General features: G+C 47.2%; 1 protein-coding gene across 1 annotated transcript in view; it reads left to right on the forward strand.

Moving 5' to 3' along the window:
• Nucleotides 1-23,219, forward strand: part of LOC139386852 (ubiquitin specific peptidase 33) — a 61,094-nt gene that overhangs the window by 13,716 nt on the left and 24,159 nt on the right. The window contains exons 7-12 of the mRNA XM_071132706.1: nt 1,071-1,184; nt 2,520-2,598; nt 4,352-4,838; nt 5,684-5,824; nt 6,757-6,869; nt 8,351-8,523. Of these exons, the coding sequence (XP_070988807.1) occupies nt 1,071-1,184; nt 2,520-2,598; nt 4,352-4,838; nt 5,684-5,824; nt 6,757-6,869; nt 8,351-8,523 (1,107 nt within the window). The remainder of the gene's footprint in view (nt 1-1,070; nt 1,185-2,519; nt 2,599-4,351; nt 4,839-5,683; nt 5,825-6,756; nt 6,870-8,350; nt 8,524-23,219) is intronic.

The following is a 23,219-nucleotide window of genomic DNA, read 5'->3' on the forward strand; positions in this document are numbered from 1 at the left end:
CAAAATACAGGTTTGCCAATTTTGTGGCGTCATACCCAAGAAGACTCGGCTGTAATCGCTGCCGAAGGTGCTTCAACAAAGTTCTGGGTAAAGGGTCTGAATACTTATGAAAATGTGATATTTCAGTTTTATTTATTTTTAAACCTGTTTGCTTTGTCATTATGGGGTATTGTGTGTAGATTGATGAGGGGGGAAAAATAACTGAATACATTTTTATTATACATACATACATGCATACATACATGCGTACATACATGCGTACATGCATGCATACATACATACATACATACATACATACATACATACATACATACATACATACAGTTGAAGTCGGAAGATTACATACTTAGGTTGGAGTCATTTAAACTCATTTTTCAACCACTCCACAAATTTCTTGGCTAACTAACTATAGTTTTGGCAAGTCGGTTAGGACATCTACTTTGTGCATGACACAAGTCATTTTTTCCAACAATTGTTTTACAGACAGATTATTTCACTTATAATTCACTGTATCACAATTCCAGTGGGTCAGAAGTTTACATACACTAAGTTGACTGTGCCTTTAAACAGCTTGGAAAATTCCAGAAAAGGATTTCATGGCTTTAAAAGCTTCTGATAGGATAATTTGAGTCAATTGGATGTGTACCTGTGAATGTATTTCAAGGCCTACCTTCAAACTCAGTGCCTCTTTGCTTGACATCATGGGAAAATCTAAAGAAATCAGCCAAGACCTCAGAAAAAAAATTGGAGACCTCCACAAGACCTCCACCCTGTCTCCCCTGTGCAGTGCATTGTTCTGTGTGTATTAAGATGTATGACTTTTCTCCCAGACTTCCTCTAACCCAGTTTTTCTCTCTCTCTCTCCAGTCCTCCTCTAACCCAGTTCTTCTCTCTCTCTCCAGTCCTCCTCTAACCCAGTTCTTCTCTCTCTCTCAGTCCTCCTCTAACCCAGTTCTTATCTCTCTCTCCAGTCCTCCTCTAACCCAGTTCTTCTCTCTCTCTCCAGTCCTCCTCTAACCCAGTTCTTCTCTCCAGTCCTCCTCTAACCCAGTTCTTCTCTCTCTCTCCAGTCCTCCTCTTACCCAGTTCTTTGTGGAGTGTGGGGGTCTGGTGAGGACAGACAAGAAGCCTGCTCTGAGTAAGAGCTACCAGAAACTGGTGTCAGACCTCTGGCACAAGAACAGGTACACATCTGTCCTCTGAGTCGTTTTCACCTGGGTGTTGTCCATTCAGACCGTTCAGAAGAGTATGTTTGGGTTATTTTGACAGATTCTGTAGGCCTCATCAATGAGCGGGTAGCCTATAGTGGTCTCTGCAGGCCTCATCAATGAGCGGGTAGCCTATAGTGGTCTCTGCAGGCCTCATCAATGAGCGGGTAGCCTATAGTGGTCTCTGTAGGCCTCATCAATGAGCGGGTAGCCTATAGTGGTCTCTGTAGGCCTCATCAATGAGCGGGTAGCCTATAGTGGTCTCTGTAGGCCTCATCAATGAGCGGGTAGCCTAATAGTGGTCTCTGTAGGCCTCATCAATGAGCGGGTAGCCTATAGTGGTCTCTGTAGGCCTCATCAATGAGCGGGTAGCCTATAGTGGTCTCTGTAGGCCTCATCAATGAGCGGGTAGCCTATAGTGGTCTCTGTAGGCCTCATCAATGAGCGGGTAGCCTATAGTGGTCTCTGTAGGCCTCATCAATGAGCGGGTAGCCTATAGTGGTCTCTGTAGGCCTCATCAATGAGCGGGTAGCCTATAGTGGTCTCTGTAGGCCTCATCAATGAGCGGGTAGCCTATAGTGGTCTCTGTAGGCCTCATCAATGAGCGGGTAGCCTATAGTGGTCTCTGTAGGCCTCATCAATGAGCGGGTAGCCTATAGTGGTCTCTGTAGGCCTCATCAATGAGCGGGTAGCCTATAGTGGTCTCTGTAGGCCTCATCAATGAGCGGGTAGCCTATAGTGGTCTCTGTAGGCCTCATCAATGAGCGGGTAGCCTATAGTGGTCTCTGTAGGCCTCATCAATGAGCGGGTAGCCTATAGTGGTCTCTGTAGGCCTCATCAATGAGCGGGTAGCCTATAGTGGTCTCTGTAGGCCTCATCAATGAGCGGGTAGCCTATAGTGGTCTCTGTAGGCCTCATCAATGAGCGGGTAGCCTATAGTGGTCTCTGTAGGCCTCCTCAATGAGCGGGTAGCCTATAGTGGTCTCTGTAGGCCGTCCTAAATGAGCGGGTAGCCTATAGTGGTCTCTGTAGGCCGTCCTAACCTTGTTCTGGTCTCTGTAGGCCGTCCTAACCCTGTTCTGTGGTGTTGTAGGCCGTCCTAACCCTGTTCTGTGGTGTTGTAGGCCGTCCTAACCCTGTTCTGTGGTGTTGTAGGCCGTCCTAACCCTGTTCTGTGGTGTTGTAGGACGTCCTAACCCTGTTCTGTGGTCTGTTGTAGGCTGTCCTAACCTTGTTCTGGTCTCTGTAGGCCGTCCTAACCCTGTTCTGTGGTGTGTTGTAGGCTGTCCTAATCTTGTTCTGTCTCTTTAGGCCATCCTATGTGATCCCTACCAATCTGTTCCAGGGGATCAAGGCTGTTAACCCCATGTTCAGAGGATACTCCCAACAGGTAGTCTTCTCTAGGGCTGTTAAAGTAAACTGCTGTTGAAGAATAGGTCCTTTCATGTCTCTTTCCTCAAGCCACCATTTTTTTTAAGCACGTTCCTCAGGGAATATTCAATTGTTACGCTGCACTGTGGAAATTAGCAATACCGATGAAGGAACTCTGAGTCCACACCGCCCTTTCCCACTTGGACAACAGGAACACCTACTTAAGAATGCTTTTCATTGGTTACAGCTTCATCGTTATCCCCCCCAAGTATATCACTAAGCTAAGGACCCTGGGACTGAACACCACCTTCACAACTGGATCCTGGACTTCCTGAAGAGCCGCCCCGTGTTGTGACGGTAGGCAACAACTGCTCCACCACGCTGACCCTCAACACTGGGGGCACCTCAAAGGTGTGTGCTTCGTCCCCTCCTATACTCCCTGTTCACTGACAACGGCGTGGCTGCGCACGACTCCAGCACCGTTATTAAGTTTGTTGACGACACAACAGGGGTTGGCCTGTTCACCGACAACGATGAGACGGCCTATAGGGAGGAGGTCAGAGACCTGGTAGTGTGGTGCCAGGACAATGACCTCTCCCTCAACGTCAGCAAGACAATGGAGCCGATTGTGGACTACAGGAAACAGAGGACAGAACACGACCCCATTCATATTGAAGGGGCTATAGTGGATTGGGTTGAGAGCTTCAATTCCTTGGTGTCCACATCACTAAGGACCAATCATGGTCCAAACACACCAACAGGTGTGAAGAGGGCATGACAACACCTCTTCCCCTCAGACAGCTGAAAAGATTTGGCATGGGTCCTCAGATTCTCTCAGTTCTACAGCTGCACCATCGAGAGCATCTTGACTGGCTGCATCACCACCTGGTATGGCAACTGCTTGGCGTCCAACCGCAAGGTGCTACAGAGGGTAGTGCGTACGGCACAGTTTATTTCTGGGGAAGAACTCTCTGCCATCCAGGACCTCTATACCAGGCGGTGTCAGAGGAAGGCCCTAAAAATGTTCATTTGAGAGAAATAATATTTTTGTGCATATGGAACATTTCTGGGATCTTTTATTTCATCTCATGAAATAACTGGGGAAGAACTCTCTGCCATCCAGGACCTCTATACCAGGCGGTGTCAGAGGAAGGCCCTAAAAATGTTCATTTGAGAGAAATAATATTTTTGTGCATATGGAACATTTCTGGGATCTTTTATTTCATCTCATGAAATAACTGGGGAAGAACTCTCTGCCATCCAGGACCTCTATACCAGGCGGTGTCAGAGGAAGGCCCTAAAAATGTTCATTTGAGAGAAATAATATTTTTGTGCATATGGAACATTTCTGGGATCTTTTATTTCATCTCATGAAATAACTGGGGAAGAACTCTCTGCCATCCAGGACCTCTATACCAGGCGGTGTCAGAGGAAGGTCCTAAAAATGTTCATTTGAGAGAAATAATATTTTTGTGCATATGGAACATTTCTGGGATCTTTTATTTCAGCTCATGAAACGTGGGACCAACACTTTACATTTTGCATATGTTTACATTCGGACTCTGAGGTTCTTGTGCTGTCTGATGGATCAGCTCTGAGGAATATAACCATATTATATGTCTAAGATACAGTGTCTTCAGAAAATATTTGTTGCTTTAATATCTGTTTCCATTAGGACTAGAACAATATAATTATACTATAAACCTGTGTTTCCATTAGGACTAGATCCATATAATTATACTATAAACCTATAATAATAATGTTTCCATCAGGACTCTCAGGAGTTCCTGCGCTGTCTGATGGACCAGCTCCACGAGGAGCTGAAGGAGCCACTAGCCGAGCCCCCCGACAATGACCAACACTCGCACGCCATCGCCATGGACGACTGCCCCGAGGACGACAGCCGCAGCCAATCCGACGGAGACTTCCAGTCGTGCGAGTCTTGCGGCAGCAGCGAGCGGGCGGACAACAAAGGCGGGAGCGGGGATGGTCGGTCGGCGGCGCCGCCGCCGTCGGGGGAGGAGTCTAACGAGGCAGAGATGCTGATCCCTGATGTACCTGACTCCTCCCACTCCTCGCGTCAGACCAATAGGGAGTGGCAGAAGGAGAAGAACCTGATCAACAACCTCTATCGGGGGTCAGGGGGCGCAGGGTTGTCAGGGGGAGACCTGTATAAAGACGTGGATACCACTTCCGAGGCCGTGCCCATCATCAGTAACCAGGGGGCCATCAAGGTCCAGATACAGGGAAGCATGGCTGGTAGGTACACCTTTATTTAATTATGGACAACTGGATGGATGAATCAAGTAGGTTCAAACCATCACGTCAGTCTAGCTTGCCTCAACATTCTGTTAGCCCGCTGAGCCTGTCTGTGTACCTCATTGTGTTAGCCCGCTGAGCCTGTCTGTACCTCAATGTGTTAGCCCGCTGAGCCTGTCTGTGTACCTCAACATTGTGTTAGCCCGCTGAGTCTGTCTGTACCTCAACATTGTGTTAGCCCGCTGAGTCTGTCTGTGTACCTCAACATTGTGTTAGCCCGCTGAGCCTGTCTGTTTACCTCAACATTGTGTTAGCCCGCTGAGCCTGTCTGTGTACCTCAACATTGTGTTAGCCTGCTGAGCCTGTCTGTGTACCTCAACATTGTGTTAGCCCGCTGAGCCTGTCTGTGTACCTCAACATTGTGTTCGCCTGCTGAGCCTGTCTGTGTACCTCAACATTGTGTTAGCCCGCTGAGCCTGTCTGTACCTCAACATTGTGTTAGCCTGCTGAGCCTGTCTGTGTACCTCAACATTGTGTTAGCCCGCTGAGCCTGTCTGTACCTCAACATTGTGAAAATACTATAGTCTACCTGCCGCCCCGCCCCTCCCCTCTAACCACTAGTCTACCTGCCGTTTTGAGGAGCTCTCATGCTGTCCATCCAACAGGTGATTGATATTTCACTCAAAGGAGATGATAAATAACATGACGGCTCATCAAAAAACACACTTGACAATTTAGTCAGAATGCAAATGTCCCTGTAGTCCGATCAGCTTGACCGGCAGCTAGCCGTTATTTAACGGTTAACCTTTGACATCCCTAGTCTCTTCCTCTCTCCTTCGCTCCAGACTCATTCCCCGAGGTGGTCTCCAGCAGCACCCGACCCCAGACCCCAGTCCCCATGGAAGGACACTCCTTCACCAAGATGTCCTCCAGTCCACCCAGGAACAACTGTGTCTGGCCAGGAATCTCCTCCAGCCATCTGAAAAGTAGGCTATGTAGCACATAGAATATCTCTCTGGGGACAGTGCAGTAGTAATGTAGGCAGAAAGACACTGCAGTAGTAATGTAGGCAGAAAGACACTGCGGTAGTAATGTGGGCAGAAAGACACTGCGGTAGTAATGTGGGCAGAAAGACACTGCGGTAGTAATGTGGGCAGAAAGACACTGCGGTAGTAATGTGGGCAGAAAGACACTGCGGTAGTAATGTGGGCAGAAAGACACTGCGGTAGTAATGTGGGCAGAAAGACACTGCGGTAGTAATGTGGGCAGAAAGACACTGCGGTAGTAATGTGGGCAGAAAGACACTGCGGTAGTAATGTGGGCAGAAAGACACTGCGGTAGTAATGTGGGCAGAAAGACACTGCGGTAGTAATGTGGGCAGAAAGACACTGCGGTAGTAATGTGGGCAGAAAGACACTGCGGTAGTAATGTGGGCAGAAAGACACTGCGGTAGTAATGTGGGCAGAAAGACACTGCGGTAGTAATGTGGGCAGAAAGACACTGCGGTAGTAATGTGGGCAGAAAGACACTGCGGTAGTAATGTGGGCAGAAAGACACTGCGGTAGTAATGTGGGCAGAAAGACACTGCGGTAGTAATGTGGGCAGAAAGACACTGCGGTAGTAATGTGGGCAGAAAGACACTGCGGTAGTAATGTGGGCAGAAAGACACTGCGGTAGTAATGTGGGCAGAAAGACACTGCGGTAGTAATGTGGGCAGAAAGACACTGCGGTAGTAATGTGGGCAGAAAGACACTGCGGTAGTAATGTGGGCAGAAAGACAACATGTTGTTGTCCGCTGTCTGTGTAGCCTGACTCTCTCTCTCTCTGCCTCTGCAGTAGTAATGTGGGCAGAAAGACAACATGTTGTTGTCCGCTGTCTGTGCAGCCTGACTCTCTCTCTCTCTCTCTGCCTCTGCAGTGACCTCGTTTTCCTCACCGAAGAGCAAGCGTCAGAAGAAGTACCGTAGTGTGATATCAGACGTGTTTGACGGGACCATTGTCAGCTCAGTGCAGTGTCTGACCTGCGATAGGGTAAGTAGTTGGTGTAGCCATCTTGTTGAGCACCTAGCCTGACGAGAAACTAATGTCTGAGTAGCCAGACAATAGGGCATAATTATCATGGAGTAGACCTTAACCCTGTGTCCCCCTGTCCTGTAGAGGATGGACCTTAACCCTGTGTCCCCCTGTCCTGTAGAGGATGGACCTTAACCCTGTCTCCCCCTGTCCTGTAGAGGATGGACCTTAACCCTGTCTCCCCCTGTCCTGTAGAGGATGGACCTTAACCCTGTCTCCCCCTGTCCTGTAGAGGATGGACCCTGTCTCCCCCTGTCCTGTAGAGGATGGACCCTGTCTCCCCCTGTCCTGTAGAGGATGGACCCTGTCTCCCCCTGTCCTGTAGAGGATGGACCCTGTCTCCCCCTGTCCTGTAGAGGGTGGACCCTCTGTCTCCCCCTGTCCTGTAGAGGGTGGACCCTCTGTCTCCCCCTGTCCTGTAGAGGGTGGACCCTCTGTCTCCCCCTGTCCTGTAGAGGGTGGACCCTCTGTCCTGTAGAGGATGGACCCTCTGTCCTGTAGAGGATGGACCCTCTGTCCTGTAGAGGATGGACCCTCTGTCCTGTAGAGGATGGACCCTCTGTCCTGTAGAGGATGGACCCTCTGTCCTGTAGAGGATGGACCCTCTGTCCTGTAGAGGATGGACCCTCTGTCCTGTAGAGGATGGACCCTCTGTCCTGTAGAGGATGGACCCTCTGTCCTGTAGAGGATGGACCCTCTGTCCTGTAGAGGATGGACCCTCTGTCCTGTAGAGGATGGACCCTCTGTCCCCCTGTCCTGTAGAGGATGGACCCTGTCTCCCTCTGTCCTGTAGAGGATGGACCCTGTCTCCCTCTGTCCTGTAGAGGATGGACCCTCTGTCTCCCCCTGTCCTGTAGAGGATGGACCCTGTCTCCCCCTGTCCTGTAGAGGATGGACCCTGTCTCCCCCTGTCCTGTAGAGGATGGACCCTGTCTCCCCCTGTCCTGTAGAGGATGGACCCTGTCTCCCCCTGTCCTGTAGAGGATGGACCCTCTGTCTCCCCCTGTCCTGTAGAGGATGGACCCTCTGTCTCCCCCTGTCCTGTAGAGTATGGACCCTCTGTCTCCCCCTGTCCTGTAGAGTATGGACCCTCTGTCTCCCCCTGTCCTGTAGAGGATGGACCCTCTGTCTCCCCCTGTCCTGTAGAGGATTGACCCTCTGTCTCCCCCTGTCCTGTAGAGGATGGACCCTCTGTCCCCCTGTCCTGTAGAGGATGGATCATTCTCTATGGCCTTTATTCTTACGTGTGAAAAAACACCTGTACTCTCCTTCCTCTGCCTCATCTCTCCATCCTGATTACATTAGTGATGAATGGGTTTTCTATGACATGCTTGCATTTCTTGTACGTATTTGATGTGTAATTTTGATTATTTGGGCTTCATCTGTGACTCCCTGATTAAAAGGTTAAATGAATAAAATGACTTCCCATTCTTCTCCAGGTGTCAGTGACCCTAGAGAACTTCCAGGACCTGTCCCTGCCCATCCCAGGTAAGGAGGACCTGGCTAAACTCCACTCCTCCTCCCATCAGACGTCTCTGATCAAGGCTGGCTCCTGTGGTGAGGCCTACGCTGCTCAGGGATGGGTCGCCTTCGTCATGGAATACATCAAGAGGTACGGACAGCCTGGTGACCCTAACTATTATACCCTAACTATTATACCCCCTTATGGGTACAGACAGCCTGGGGACCCTAACTATTATACCCTTTAATGGGTACAGACAGCCTGGTGACCCTAACTATTATACCCTTTAATGGGTACAGACAGCCTGGGGACCCTAACTATTATACCCTTTAATGGGTACAGACAGCCTGGTGACCCTAACTATTATACCCTTTAATGGGTACAGACAGCCTGGGGACCCTAACTATTATACCCTTTAATGGGTACAGACAGCCTGGGGACCCTAACTATTATACCCTTTAATGGGTACAGACAGCCTGGTGACCCTAACTATTATACCCTTTAATGGGTACAGACAGCCTGGGGACCCTAACTATTATACCCTTTAATGGGTACAGACAGCCTGGTGACCCTAACTATTATACCCTAACTATTATACCCTTTAATGGGTACAGACAGCCTGGGGACCCTAACTATTATACCCTTTAATGGGTACAGACAGCCTGGGGACCCTAACTATTATACCCTTTAATGGGTACAGACAGCCTGGTGACCCTAACTATTATACCCTTTAATGGGTACAGACAGCCTGGTGACCCTAACTATTATACCCTAACTATTATACCCTTTAATGGTTACAGACAGCCTGGGGACCCTAACTATTATACCCCCTTATGGGTACAGACAGCCTGGTGACCCTAACTATTATACCCTTTAATGGGTACAGACAGCCTGGTGACCCTAACTATTATACCCCCTTATGGGTACAGACAGCCTGGGGACCCTAACTATTATACCCTTTAATGGGTACAGACAGCCTGGGGACCCTAACTATTATACCCTTTAATGGGTACAGACAGCCTGGTGACCCTAACTATTATACCCGTTAATGGGTACAGACAGCCTGGTGACCCTAACTATTATACCCTTTAATGGGTACAGACAGCCTGGTGACCCTAACTATTATACCCTTTAATGGGTACAGACAGCCTGGTGACCCTAACTATTATACCCTTTAATGGGTACAGACAGCCTGGTGACCCTAACTATTATACCCTAACTATTATACCCTTTAATGGGTACAGACAGCCTGGGGACCCTAACTATTATACCCTTTAATGGGTACAGACAGCCTGGGGACCCTAACTATTATACCCCCTTATGGGTACAGACAGCCTGGTGACCCTAACTATTATACCCTTTAATGGGTACAGACAGCCTGGTGACCCTAACTATTATACCCTTTAATGGGTACAGACAGCCTGGTGACCCTAACTATTATACCCTTTAATGGTTACAGACAGCCTGGTGACCCTAACTATTATACCCCCTTATGGGTACAGACAGCCTGGTGACCCTAACTATTATACCCTTTAATGGGTACAGACAGCCTGGTGACCCTAACTATTATACCCTTTAATGGGTACAGACAGCCTGGTGACCCTAACTATTATACCCTTTAATGGGTACAGACAGCCTGGTGACCCTAACTATTATACCCTTTAATGGTTACAGACAGCCTGGGGACCCTAACTATTATACCCTTTAATGGGTACAGACAGCCTGGGGACCCTAACTATTATACCCTAACTATTATACCCTAACTATTATACCCTAACTATTATACCCTAACTATTATACCCTTTAATGGGTACAGACAGCCTGGGGACCCTAACTATTATACCCTTTAATGGGTACAGACAGCCTGGGGACCCTAACTATTATACCCTAACTATTATACCCGTTAATGGGTACAGACATCCTGGCGGCCCTAACTATTATACCCTTTAATGGGTACAGACAGCCTGGGGACCCTAACTATTATACCCTTTAATGGGTACAGACATCCTGGTGACCCTAACTATTATACCCTAACTATTATACCCTTTAATGGGTACAGACAGCCTGGTGACCCTAACTATTATACCCTTTAATGGGTACAGACAGCCTGGTGACCCTAACTATTATACCCTTTAATGGGTACAGACATCCTGGTGACCCTAACTATTATACCCTAACTATTATACCCTTTAATGGGTACAGACAGCCTGGGGACCCTAACTATTATACCCTTTAATGGGTACAGACAGCCTGGGGGCCCTAACTATTATACCCTTTAATGGGTACAGACAGCCTGGGGACCCTAACTATTATACCCTTTAATGGTTACAGACAGCCTGGGGACCCTAACTATTATACCCTTTAATGGGTACAGACAGCCTGGTGACCCTAACTATTATACCCTAACTATTATACCCTTTAATGGGTACAGACAGCCTGGTGGCCCTAACTATTATACCCTTTAATGGGTACAGACAGCCTGGTGACCCTAACTATTATACCCTTTAATGGGTACAGACAGCCTGGGGACCCTAACTATTATACCCTAACTATTATACCCTTTAATGGGTACAGACAGCCTGGTGACCCTAACTATTATACCCTTTAATGGGTACAGACAGCCTGGGGACCCTAACTATTATACCCTTTAATGGGTACAGACAGCCTGGGGACCCTAACTATTATACCCTTTAATGGTTACAGACAGCCTGGGGACCCTAACTATTATACCCTTTAATGGGTACAGACAGCCTGGTGACCCGAACTATTATACCCTAACTATTATACCCTTTAATGGGTACAGACAGCCTGGTGACCCTAACTATTATACCCTAACTATTATACCCTTTAATGGTTACAGACAGCCTGGTGACCCTAACTATTATACCCTAACTATTATACCCTTTAATGGGTACAGACAGCCTGGTGACCCTAACTATTATACCCTTTAATGGGTACAGACAGCCTGGTGACCCTAACTATTATACCCTAACTATTATACCCTTTAATGGGTACAGACAGCCTGGTGACCCTAACTATTATACCCTTTAATGGGTACAGACAGTCTGGGGACCCTAACTATTATACCCTTTAATGGGTACAGACAGCCTGGTGACCCTAACTATTATACCCTTTAATGGGTACAGACAGCCTGGGGACCCTAACTATTATATCCTTTAATGGGTACAGACAGCCTGGTGACCCTAACTATTATACCCCCTTATGGGTACAGACAGCCTGGTGACCCTAACTATTATACCCTTTAATGGGTACAGACAGCCTGGTGACCCTAACTATTATACCCTTTAATGGGTACAGACAGCCTGGGGACCCTAACTATTATACCCTTTAATGGGTACAGACAGCCTGGGGACCCTAACTATTATACCCTTTAATGGGTACAGACAGCCTGGTGACCCTAACTATTATACCCCCTTATGGGTACAGACAGCCTGGTGACCCTAACTATTATACCCTTTAATGGGTACAGACAGCCTGGGGACCCTAACTATTATACCCTTTAATGGGTACAGACAGCCTGGGGACCCTAACTATTATACCCTTTAATGGTTACAGACAGCCTGGGGACCCTAACTATTATACCCTTTAATGGGTACAGACAGCCTGGGGACCCTAACTATTATACCCTTTAATGGTTACAGACAGCCTGGTGACCCTAACTATTATACCCTAACTATTATACCCTTTAATGGGTACAGACAGCCTGGGGACCCTAACTATTATACCCCCTTATGGTTACAGACAGCCTGGTGACCCTAACTATTATACCCTTTAATGGTTACAGACAGCCTGGGGACCCTAACTATTATACCCTTTAATGGGTACAGACAGCCTGGTGACCCTAACTATTATACCCTAACTATTATACCCTTTAATGGGTACAGACAGCCTGGTGACCCTAACTATTATACCCTTTAATGGGTACAGACAGCCTGGGGACCCTAACTATTATACCCTAACTATTATACCCTTTAATGGGTACAGACATCCTGGTGACCCTAACTATTATACCCTTTAATGGGTACAGACAGCCTGGTGACCCTAACTATTATACCCTTTAATGGGTACAGACAGCCTGGGGACCCTAACTATTATACCCTTTAATGGGTACAGACAGCCTGGTGACCCTAACTATTATACCCTTTAATGGGTACAGACAGCCTGGTGACCCTAACTATTATACCCTTTAATGGGTACAGACAGCCTGGGGACCCTAACTATTATACCCTTTAATGGTTACAGACAGCCTGGGGACCCTAACTATTATACCCTTTAATGGTTACAGACAGCCTGGTGACCCTAACTATTATACCCTAACTATTATACCCTTTAATGGGTACAGACAGCCTGGTGACCCTAACTATTATACCCTTTAATGGGTACAGACAGCCTGGTGACCCTAACTATTATACCCTAACTATTATACCCTTTAATGGGTACAGACAGCCTGGTGACCCTAACTATTATACCCTAACTATTATACCCTTTAATGGGTACAGACAGCCTGGTGACCCTAACTATTATACCCTTTAATGGGTACAGACAGCCTGGTGACCCTAACTATTATACCCTTTAATGGGTACAGACAGCCTGGGGACCCTAACTATTATACCCTTTAATGGGTACAGACAGCCTGGGGACCCTAACTATTATACCCTTTAATGGGTACAGACAGCCTGGTGACCCTAACTATTATACCCTTTAATGGGTACAGACAGCCTGGTGACCCTAACTATTATACCCTTTAATGGGTACAGACAGCCTGGTGACCCTAACTATTATACCCCCTTATGGGTACAGACAGCCTGGGGACCCTAACTATTATACCCCCTTATGGGTACAGACAGCCTGGTGACCCTAACTATTATACCCTTTAATTGTTACAGACAGCCTGGGGACCCGAACTATTATACCCCCTTATGGGTACAGACAGCCTGGGGACCCTAACTATTATACCCCCTTATGGGTACAGACAGCCTGGGGACCCTAACTATTATACCCCCTTATGGGTACAGACAGCCTGGTGACCCTAACTATTATACCCTTTAATGGGTACAGACAGCCTGGTGACCCTAACTATTATACCCCCTTATGGGTACAGACAGCCTGGGGACCCTAACTATTATACCCTTTAATGGTTACAGACAGCCTGGTGACCCGAACTATTATACCCTTTAATGGGTACAGACAGCCTGGTGACCCTAACTATTATACCCTTTAATGGGTACAGACAGCCTGGGGACCCGAACTATTATACCCTTTAATGGGTACAGACAGCCTGGTGACCCTAACTATTATACCCTTTAATGGGTACAGACAGCCTGGGGACCCTAACTATTATACCCTAACTATTATACCCTTTAATGGGTACAGACAGCCTGGTGACCCTAACTATTATACCCTTTAATGGGTACAGACAGCCTGGGGACCCTAACTATTATACCCTTTAATGGGTACAGACAGCCTGGGGACCCGAACTATTATACCCTTTAATGGGTACAGACATCCTGGTGACCCTAACTATTATACCCTTTAATGGGTACAGACAGCCTGGTGACCCTAACTATTATACCCTTTAATGGGTACAGACAGCCTGGGGACCCTAACTATTATACCCTTTAATGGGTACAGACAGCCTGGTGACCCTAACTATTATACCCTTTAATGGGTACAGACAGCCTGGTGACCCTAACTATTATACCCTTTAATGGGTACAGACAGCCTGGTGACCCTAACTATTATACCCTTTAATGGGTACAGACAGCCTGGGGACCCTAACTATTATACCCTTTAATGGGTACAGACAGCCTGGGGACCCGAACTATTATACCCTTTAATGGGTACAGACAGCCTGGTGACCCTAACTATTATACCCTAACTATTATACCCTTTAATGGGTACAGACAGTCTGGTGACCCGAACTATTATACCCTAACTATTATACCCTTTAATGGTTACAGACAGCCTGGGGACCCTAACTATTATACCCTAACTATTATACCCTTTAATGGTTACAGACAGCCTGGGGACCCTAACTATTATACCCTTTAATGGGTACAGACAGCCTGGGGACCCTAACTATTATACCCACTTATGGGTACAGACAGCCTGGTGACCCTAACTATTATACCCTTTAATGGGTACAGACAGCCTGGTGACCCTAACTATTATACCCTTTAATGGGTACAGACAGCCTGGGGACCCTAACTATTATACCCTTTAATGGGTACAGACAGCCAGGTGACCCTAACTATTATACCCTTTAATGGGTACAGACAGCCTGGGGACCCTAACTATTATACCCTTTAATGGGTACAGACAGCCTGGTGACCCTAACTATTATACCCCCTTATGGGTACAGACAGCCTGGGGACCCTAACTATTATACCCCCTTATGGGTACAGACAGCCTGGTGACCCTAACTATTATACCCTTTAATGGTTACAGACAGCCTGGGGACCCGAACTATTATACCCCCTTATGGGTACAGACAGCCTGGGGACCCTAACTATTATACCCCCTTATGGGTACAGACAGCCTGGTGACCCTAACTATTATACCCTTTAATGGGTACAGACAGCCTGGGGACCCTAACTATTATACCCTTTAATGGTTACAGACAGCCTGGTGACCCTAACTATTATACCCTTTAATGGGTACAGACAGCCTGGTGACCCTAACTATTATACCCTTTAATGGGTACAGACAGCCTGGTGACCCTAACTATTATACCCTTTAATGGGTACAGACAGCCTGGTGACCCTAACTATTATACCCTTTAATGGGTACAGACAGCCTGGGGACCCTAACTATTATACCCTAACTATTATACCCTTTAATGGGTACAGACAGCCTGGTGACCCTAACTATTATACCCTAACTATTATACCCTTTAATGGGTACAGACAGCCTGGTGACCCTAACTATTATACCCTTTAATGGGTACAGACAGCCTGGTGACCCTAACTATTATACCCTAACTATTATACCCTTTAATGGGTACAGACAGCCTGGGGACCCTAACTATTATACCCTTTAATGGGTACAGACAGCCTGGTGACCCTAACTATTATACCCTTTAATGGGTACAGACAGCCTGGGGACCCTAACTATTATACCCTTTAATGGGTACAGACAGCCTGGTGACCCTAACTATTATACCCCCTTATGGGTACAGACAGCCTGGGGACCCTAACTATTATACCCCCTTATGGGTACAGACAGCCTGGTGACCCTAACTATTATACCCTTTAATGGTTACAGACAGCCTGGGGACCCGAACTATTATACCCCCTTATGGGTACAGACAGCCTGGGGACCCTAACTATTATACCCCCTTATGGGTACAGACAGCCTGGTGACCCTAACTATTATACCCCCTTATGGGTACAGACAGCCTGGGGACCCTAACTATTATACCCTTTAATGGGTACAGACAGCCTGGTGACCCTAACTATTATACCCTTTAATGGGTACAGACAGCCTGGTGACCCTAACTATTATACCCTTTAATGGGTACAGACAGCCTGGTGACCCTAACTATTATACCCTTTAATGGGTACAGACAGCCTGGTGACCCTAACTATTATACCCTTTAATGGGTACAGACAGCCTGGGGACCCTAACTATTATACCCCCTTATGGGTACAGACAGCCTGGTGACCCTAACTATTATACCCTTTAATGGGTACAGACAGCCTGGGGACCCTAACTATTATACACTTTAATGGGTACAGACAGCCTGGGGACCCGAACTATTATACCCTTTAATGGGTACAGACAGCCTGGTGACCCTAACTATTATACCCTAACTATTATACCCTTTAATGGGTACAGACAGCCTGGTGACCCGAACTATTATACCCTAACTATTATACCCTTTAATGGTTACAGACAGCCTGGGGACCCTAACTATTATACCCTAACTATTATACCCTTTAATGGTTACAGACAGCCTGGTGACCCGAACTATTATACCCTAACTATTATACCCTTTAATGGTTACAGACAGCCTGGGGACCCTAACTATTATACCCTAACTATTATACCCTAACTATTATACCCTTTAATGGTTACAGACAGCCTGGGGACCCTAACTATTATACCCTTTAATGGGTACAGACAGCCTGGTGACCCTAACTATTATACCCTTTAATGGGTACAGACAGCCTGGTGACCCTAACTATTATACCCTTTAATGGGTACAGACAGCCTGGTGACCCTAACTATTATACCCCCTTATGGGTACAGACAGCCTGGGGACCCTAACTATTATACCCCCTTATGGGTACAGACAGCCTGGTGACCCTAACTATTATACCCTTTAATGGGTACAGACAGCCTGGTGACCCTAACTATTATACCCTTTAATGGGTACAGACAGCCTGGGGACCCTAACTATTATACCCTTTAATGGGTACAGACAGCCTGGTGACCCTAACTATTATACCCTTTAATGGGTACAGACAGCCTGGGGACCCTAACTATTATACCCTTTAATGGGTACAGACAGCCTGGTGACCCTAACTATTATACCCCCTTATGGGTACAGACAGCCTGGGGACCCTAACTATTATACCCCCTTATGGGTACAGACAGCCTGGTGACCCTAACTATTATACCCTTTAATGGTTACAGACAGCCTGGGGACCCGAACTATTATACCCCCTTATGGGTACAGACAGCCTGGGGACCCTAACTATTATACCCCCTTATGGGTACAGACAGCCTGGTGACCCTAACTATTATACCCTTTAATGGGTACAGACAGCCTGGTGACCCTAACTATTATACCCCCTTATGGGTACAGACAGCCTGGGGACCCTAACTATTATACCCTAACTATTATACCCTTTAATGGTTACAGACAGCCTGGTGACCCGAACTATTATACCCTTTAATGGGTACAGACAGCCTGGTGACCCGAACTATTATACCCTTTAATGGGTACAGACAGCCTGGGGACCCGAACTATTATACCCTTTAATGGGTACAGACAGCCTGGTGACCCTAACTATTATACCCTAACTATTATACCCTTTAATGGGTACAGACAGCCTGGTGACCCAAACTATTATACCCTAACTATTATACCCTTTAATGGTTACAGACAGCCTGGGGACCCTAACTATTATACCCTAACTATTATACCCTAACTATTATACCCTTTAATGGTTACAGACAGCCTGGGGACCCTAACTATTATACCCTTTAATGGGTACAGACAGCCTGGTGACCCTAACTATTATACCCCCTTATGGGTACAGACAGCCTGGGGACCCTAACTATTATACCCCCTTATGGGTACAGACAGCCTGGTGACCCTAACTATTATACCCTTTAATGGGTACAGACAGCCTGGGGACCCTAACTATTATACCCTTTAATGGGTACAGACAGCCTGGTGACCCTAACTATTATACCCTAACTATTATACCCCCTTATGGGTACAGACAGCCTGGTGACCCTAACTATTATACCCCCTTATGGGTACAGACAGCCTGGTGACCCTAACTATTATACCCTTTAATGGGTACAGACAGCCTGGGGACCCTAACTATTATACCCCCTTATGGGTACAGACAGCCTGGGGACCCTAACTATTATACCCCCTAATGGGTACAGACAGCCTGGGGACCCTAACTATTATACCCTTTAATGGTTACAGACAGCCTGGTGACCCTAACTATTATACCCTTTAATGGGTACAGACAGCCTGGTGACCCTAACTATTATACCCTTTAATGGGTACAGACAGCCTGGGGACCCTAACTATTATACCCTAACTATTATACCCTTTAATGGGTACAGACAGCCTGGGGACCCTAACTATTATACCCTTTAATGTGTACAGACAGCCTGGGGACCCTAACTATTATACCCTTTAATGGGTACAGACAGCCTGGGGACCCTAACTATTATACCCTTTAATGGGTACAGACAGCCTGGTGACCCTAACTATTATACCCTTTAATGGGTACAGACAGCCTGGTGACCCTAACTATTATACCCCCTTATGGGTACAGACAGCCTGGTGACCCTAACTATTATACCCTTTAATGGTTACAGACAGCCTGGTGACCCTAACTATTATACCCTTTAATGGGTACAGACAGCCTGGGGACCCTAACTATTATACCCTTTAATGGGTACAGACAGCCTGGTGACCCTAACTATTATACCCCCTTATGGGTACAGACAGCCTGGTGACCCTAACTATTATACCCTTTAATGGGTACAGACAGCCTGGGGACCCTAACTATTATACCCCCTTATGGGTACAGACAGCCTGGGGACCCTAACTATTATACCCTTTAATGGTTACAGACAGCCTGGTGACCCTAACTATTATACCCTTTAATGGGTACAGACAGCCTGGTGACCCTAACTATTATACCCTTTAATGGGTACAGACAGCCTGGGGACCCTAACTATTATACCCTAACTATTATACCCTTTAATGGGTACAGACAGCCTGGGGACCCTAACTATTATACCCTTTAATGGGTACAGACAGCCTGGGGACCCTAACTATTATACCCTTTAATGGGTACAGACAGCCTGGGGACCCTAACTATTATACCCTTTAATGGGTACAGACAGCCTGGTGACCCTAACTATTATACCCTTTAATGGGTACAGACAGCCTGGTGACCCTAACTATTATACCCCCTTATGGGTACAGACAGCCTGGTGACCCTAACTATTATACCCTTTAATGGTTACAGACAGCCTGGTGACCCTAACTATTATACCCTTTAATGGGTACAGACAGCCTGGGGACCCTAACTATTATACCCTTTAATGGGTACAGACAGCCTGGTGACCCTAACTATTATACCCCCTTATGGGTACAGACAGCCTGGTGACCCTAACTATTATACCCTTTAATGGGTACAGACAGCCTGGGGACCCTAACTATTATACCCCCTTATGGGTACAGACAGCCTGGTGACCCTAACTATTATACCCTAACTATTATACCCTTTAATGGGTACAGACAGCCTGGGGACCCTAACTATTATACCCTAACTATTATACCCTTTAATGGGTACAGACAGCCTGGTGACCCTAACTATTATACCCTTTAATGGGTACAGACAGCCTGGGGACCCTAACTATTATACCCTAACTATTATACCCTTTAATGGGTACAGACAGCCTGGGGACCCTAACTATTATACCCCCTTATGGGTACAGACAGCCTGGTGACCCTAACTATTATACCCTAACTATTATACCCTTTAATGGGTACAGACAGCCTGGGGACCCTAACTATTATACCCTAACTATTATACCCTTTAATGGGTACAGACAGCCTGGTGACCCTAACTATTATACCCTTTAATGTGTACAGACAGCCTGGGGACCCTAACTATTATACCCTTTAATGGGTACAGACAGCCTGGTGACCCTAACTATTATACCCTTTAATGGGTACAGACAGCCTGGTGACCCTAACTATTATACCCTTTAATGGGTACAGACAGCCTGGTGACCCTAACTATTATACCCCCTTATGGGTACAGACAGCCTGGTGACCCTAACTATTATACCCTTTAATGGGTACAGACAGCCTGGTGACCCGAACTATTATACCCTTTAATGGGCACAGACAGCCTGGTGACCCGAACTATTATACCCTTTAATGGGTACAGACAGCCTGGTGACCCTAACTATTATACCCTAACTATTATACCCTAACTATTATACCCTAACTATTATACCCTTTAATGGGTACAGACAGCCTGGTGACCCTAACTATTATACCCTAACTATTATACCCTTTAATGGGTACAGACAGCCTGGTGACCCTAACTATTATACCCTTTAATGGGTACAGACAGCCTGGGGACCCTAACTATTATACCCTTTAATGGGTACAGACAGCCTGGGGACCCTAACTATTATACCCTTTAATGGGTACAGACAGCCTGGGGACCCTAACTATTATACCCTTTAATGGGTACAGACAGCCTGGGGACCCTAACTATTATACCCTTTAATGGGTACAGACAGCCTGGGGACCCTAACTATTATACCCTTTAATGGGTACAGACAGCCTGGTGGCCCTAACTATTATACCCTTTAATGGGTACAGACAGCCTGGTGACCCGAACTATTATACCCTTTAATGGGTACAGACAGCCTGGCGACCCTAACTATTATACATGACTTCCGGCGCCGACAGAGATGGCCGCCTCGCTTCGCGTTCCTAGGAAACTATGCAGTTTTTTGTTTTTTTACGTGTTATTTCTTACATTAGTACCCCAGGTCATCTTAGGTTTCATTACATACAGTCGAGAAGAACTACTGAATATAAGATCAGCATCAACTCACCATCAGTACGACCAAGAATATGTTTTTCGCGACGCGGATCCTGTGTTCTGCCTTACAAACAGGACAAAGGAGTGGATCCTATGCAGCGACCCAAAAAAACGACTCCGAAAGAGAGGGAAACGAGGCGGTCTACTGGTCAGACTCCGGAGACGGGCACAGCGCGCACCACTCCCTAGCATTCTTCTTGCCAATGTCCAGTCTCTTGACAACAAGGTTGATGAAATCCGAGCAAGGGTAGCATTCCAGAGGGACATCAGAGACTGTAACGTTCTTTGCTTCACGGAAACGTGGCTTACTGGAGAGACGCAATCCGAAGCGGTGCAGCCAACAGGTTTCTCCACGCATCGCGCAGACAGGAAAAAACATCTTTCTGGTAAAAAGAGGGGCGGGGGCGTATGCCTTATGACTAACGTGACATGGTGCGATGAAAGAAACATACAGGAACTCAAATCCTTCTGTTCACCTGATTTAGAATTCCTCACAATCAAATGTAGACCGCATTATCTACCAAGAGAATTCTCTTCGATCATAATCACAGCCGTATATATCCCCCCCCAAGCAGACACATCGATGGCTCTGAACGAACTTTATTTAACTCTCTGCAAACTGGAAACAATTTATCCGGAGGCTGCATTCATTGTAGCTGGGGATTTTAACAAGGCTAATCTGAAAACAAGACTCCCCAAATTTTATCAGCATATCGATTGCGCAACCAGGGGAGGAAAGACCTTGGACCATTGTTACTCTAACTTCCGCGACGCATATAAGGCCCTGCCCCGCCCCCCTTTCGGAAAAGCTGACCACGACTCCATTTTGTTGATCCCTGCCTACAGACAGAAACTAAAACAAGAGGCTCCCACGCTGAGGTCTGTCCAACGCTGGTCCGACCAAGCTGACTCCACACTCCAAGACTGCTTCCATCACGTGGACTGGGAGATGTTTCGTATTGCGTCAGATAACAACATTGACGAATACGCTGATTCGGTGTGCGAGTTCATTAGAACGTGCGTTGAAGATGTCGTTCCCATAGCAACGATTAAAACATTCCCTAACCAGAAACCGTGGATTGATGGCAGCATTCGTGTGAAACTGAAAGCGCGAACCACTGCTTTTAATCAGGGCAAGGTGTCTGGTAACATGACCGAATACAAACAGTGCAGCTATTCCCTCCGCAAGGCTATCAAACAAGCTAAGCGCCAGTACAGAGACAAAGTAGAATCTCAATTCAACGGCTCAGACACAAGAGGCATGTGGCAGGGTCTACAGTCAATCACGGACTACAGGAAGAAACCCAGCCCAGTCACGGACCAGGATGTCTTGCTCCCAGGCAGACTAAATAACTTTTTTGCCCGCTTTGAGGACAATACAGTGCCACTGACACGGCCTGAAACGAAAACATGCGGTCTCTCCTTCACTGCAGCCGAGGTGAGTAAGACATTTAAACGTGTTAACCCTCGCAAGGCTGCAGGCCCAGATGGCATCCCCAGCCGCGCCCTCAGAGCATGCGCAGACCAGCTGGCCGGTGTGTTTACGGACATATTCAATCAATCCCTATACCAGTCTGCTGTTCCCACATGCTTCAAGAGGGCCACCATTGTTCCTGTTCCCAAGAAAGCTAAGGTAACTGAGCTAAATGACTACCGCCCCGTAGCACTCACATCCGTCATCATGAAGTGCTTTGAGAGACTAGTCAAGGACCATATCACCTCCACCCTACCTGACACCCTAGACCCACTCCAATTTGCTTACCGCCCAAATAGGTCCACAGACGATGCAATCTCAACCACACTGCACACTGCCCTAACCCATCTGGACAAGAGGAATACCTATGTGAGAATGCTGTTCATCGACTACAGCTCGGCATTCAACACCATAGTACCCTCCAAGCTCGTCATCAAGCTCGAGACCCTGGGTCTCGACCCCGCCCTGTGCAACTGGGTACTGGACTTCCTGACGGGCCGGCCCCAGGTGGTGAGGGTAGGCAACAACATCTCCTCCCCGCTGATCCTCAACACTGGGGCCCCACAAGGTTGCGTTCTGAGCCCTCTCCTGTACTCCCTGTTCACCCACGACTGCGTGGCCACGCACGCCTCCAACTCAATCATCAAGTTTGCGGACGACACAACAGTGGTAGGCTTGATTACCAACAACGATGAGACGGCCTACAGGGAGGAGGTGAGGGCCCTCGGAGTGTGGTGTCAGGAAAACAACCTCACACTCAACGTCAACAAAACTAAGGAGATGATTGTGGACTTCAGGAAACAGCAGAGGGAACACCCCCCTATCCACATCGATGGAACAGTAGTGGAGAGGGTAGCAAGTTTTAAGTTCCTCGGCATACACATCACAGACAAACTGAATTGGTCCACTCACACAGACAGCATCGTGAAGAAGGCGCAGCAGCGCCTCTTCAACCTCAGGAGGCTGAAGAAATTCGGCTTGTCACCAAAAGCACTCACAAACTTCTACAGATGCACAATCGAGAG

Source organism: Oncorhynchus clarkii, chromosome 28 (genome assembly GCF_045791955.1).
Source record: "Oncorhynchus clarkii lewisi isolate Uvic-CL-2024 chromosome 28, UVic_Ocla_1.0, whole genome shotgun sequence".
Lineage (NCBI taxonomy): Eukaryota > Metazoa > Chordata > Actinopteri > Salmoniformes > Salmonidae > Oncorhynchus > Oncorhynchus clarkii.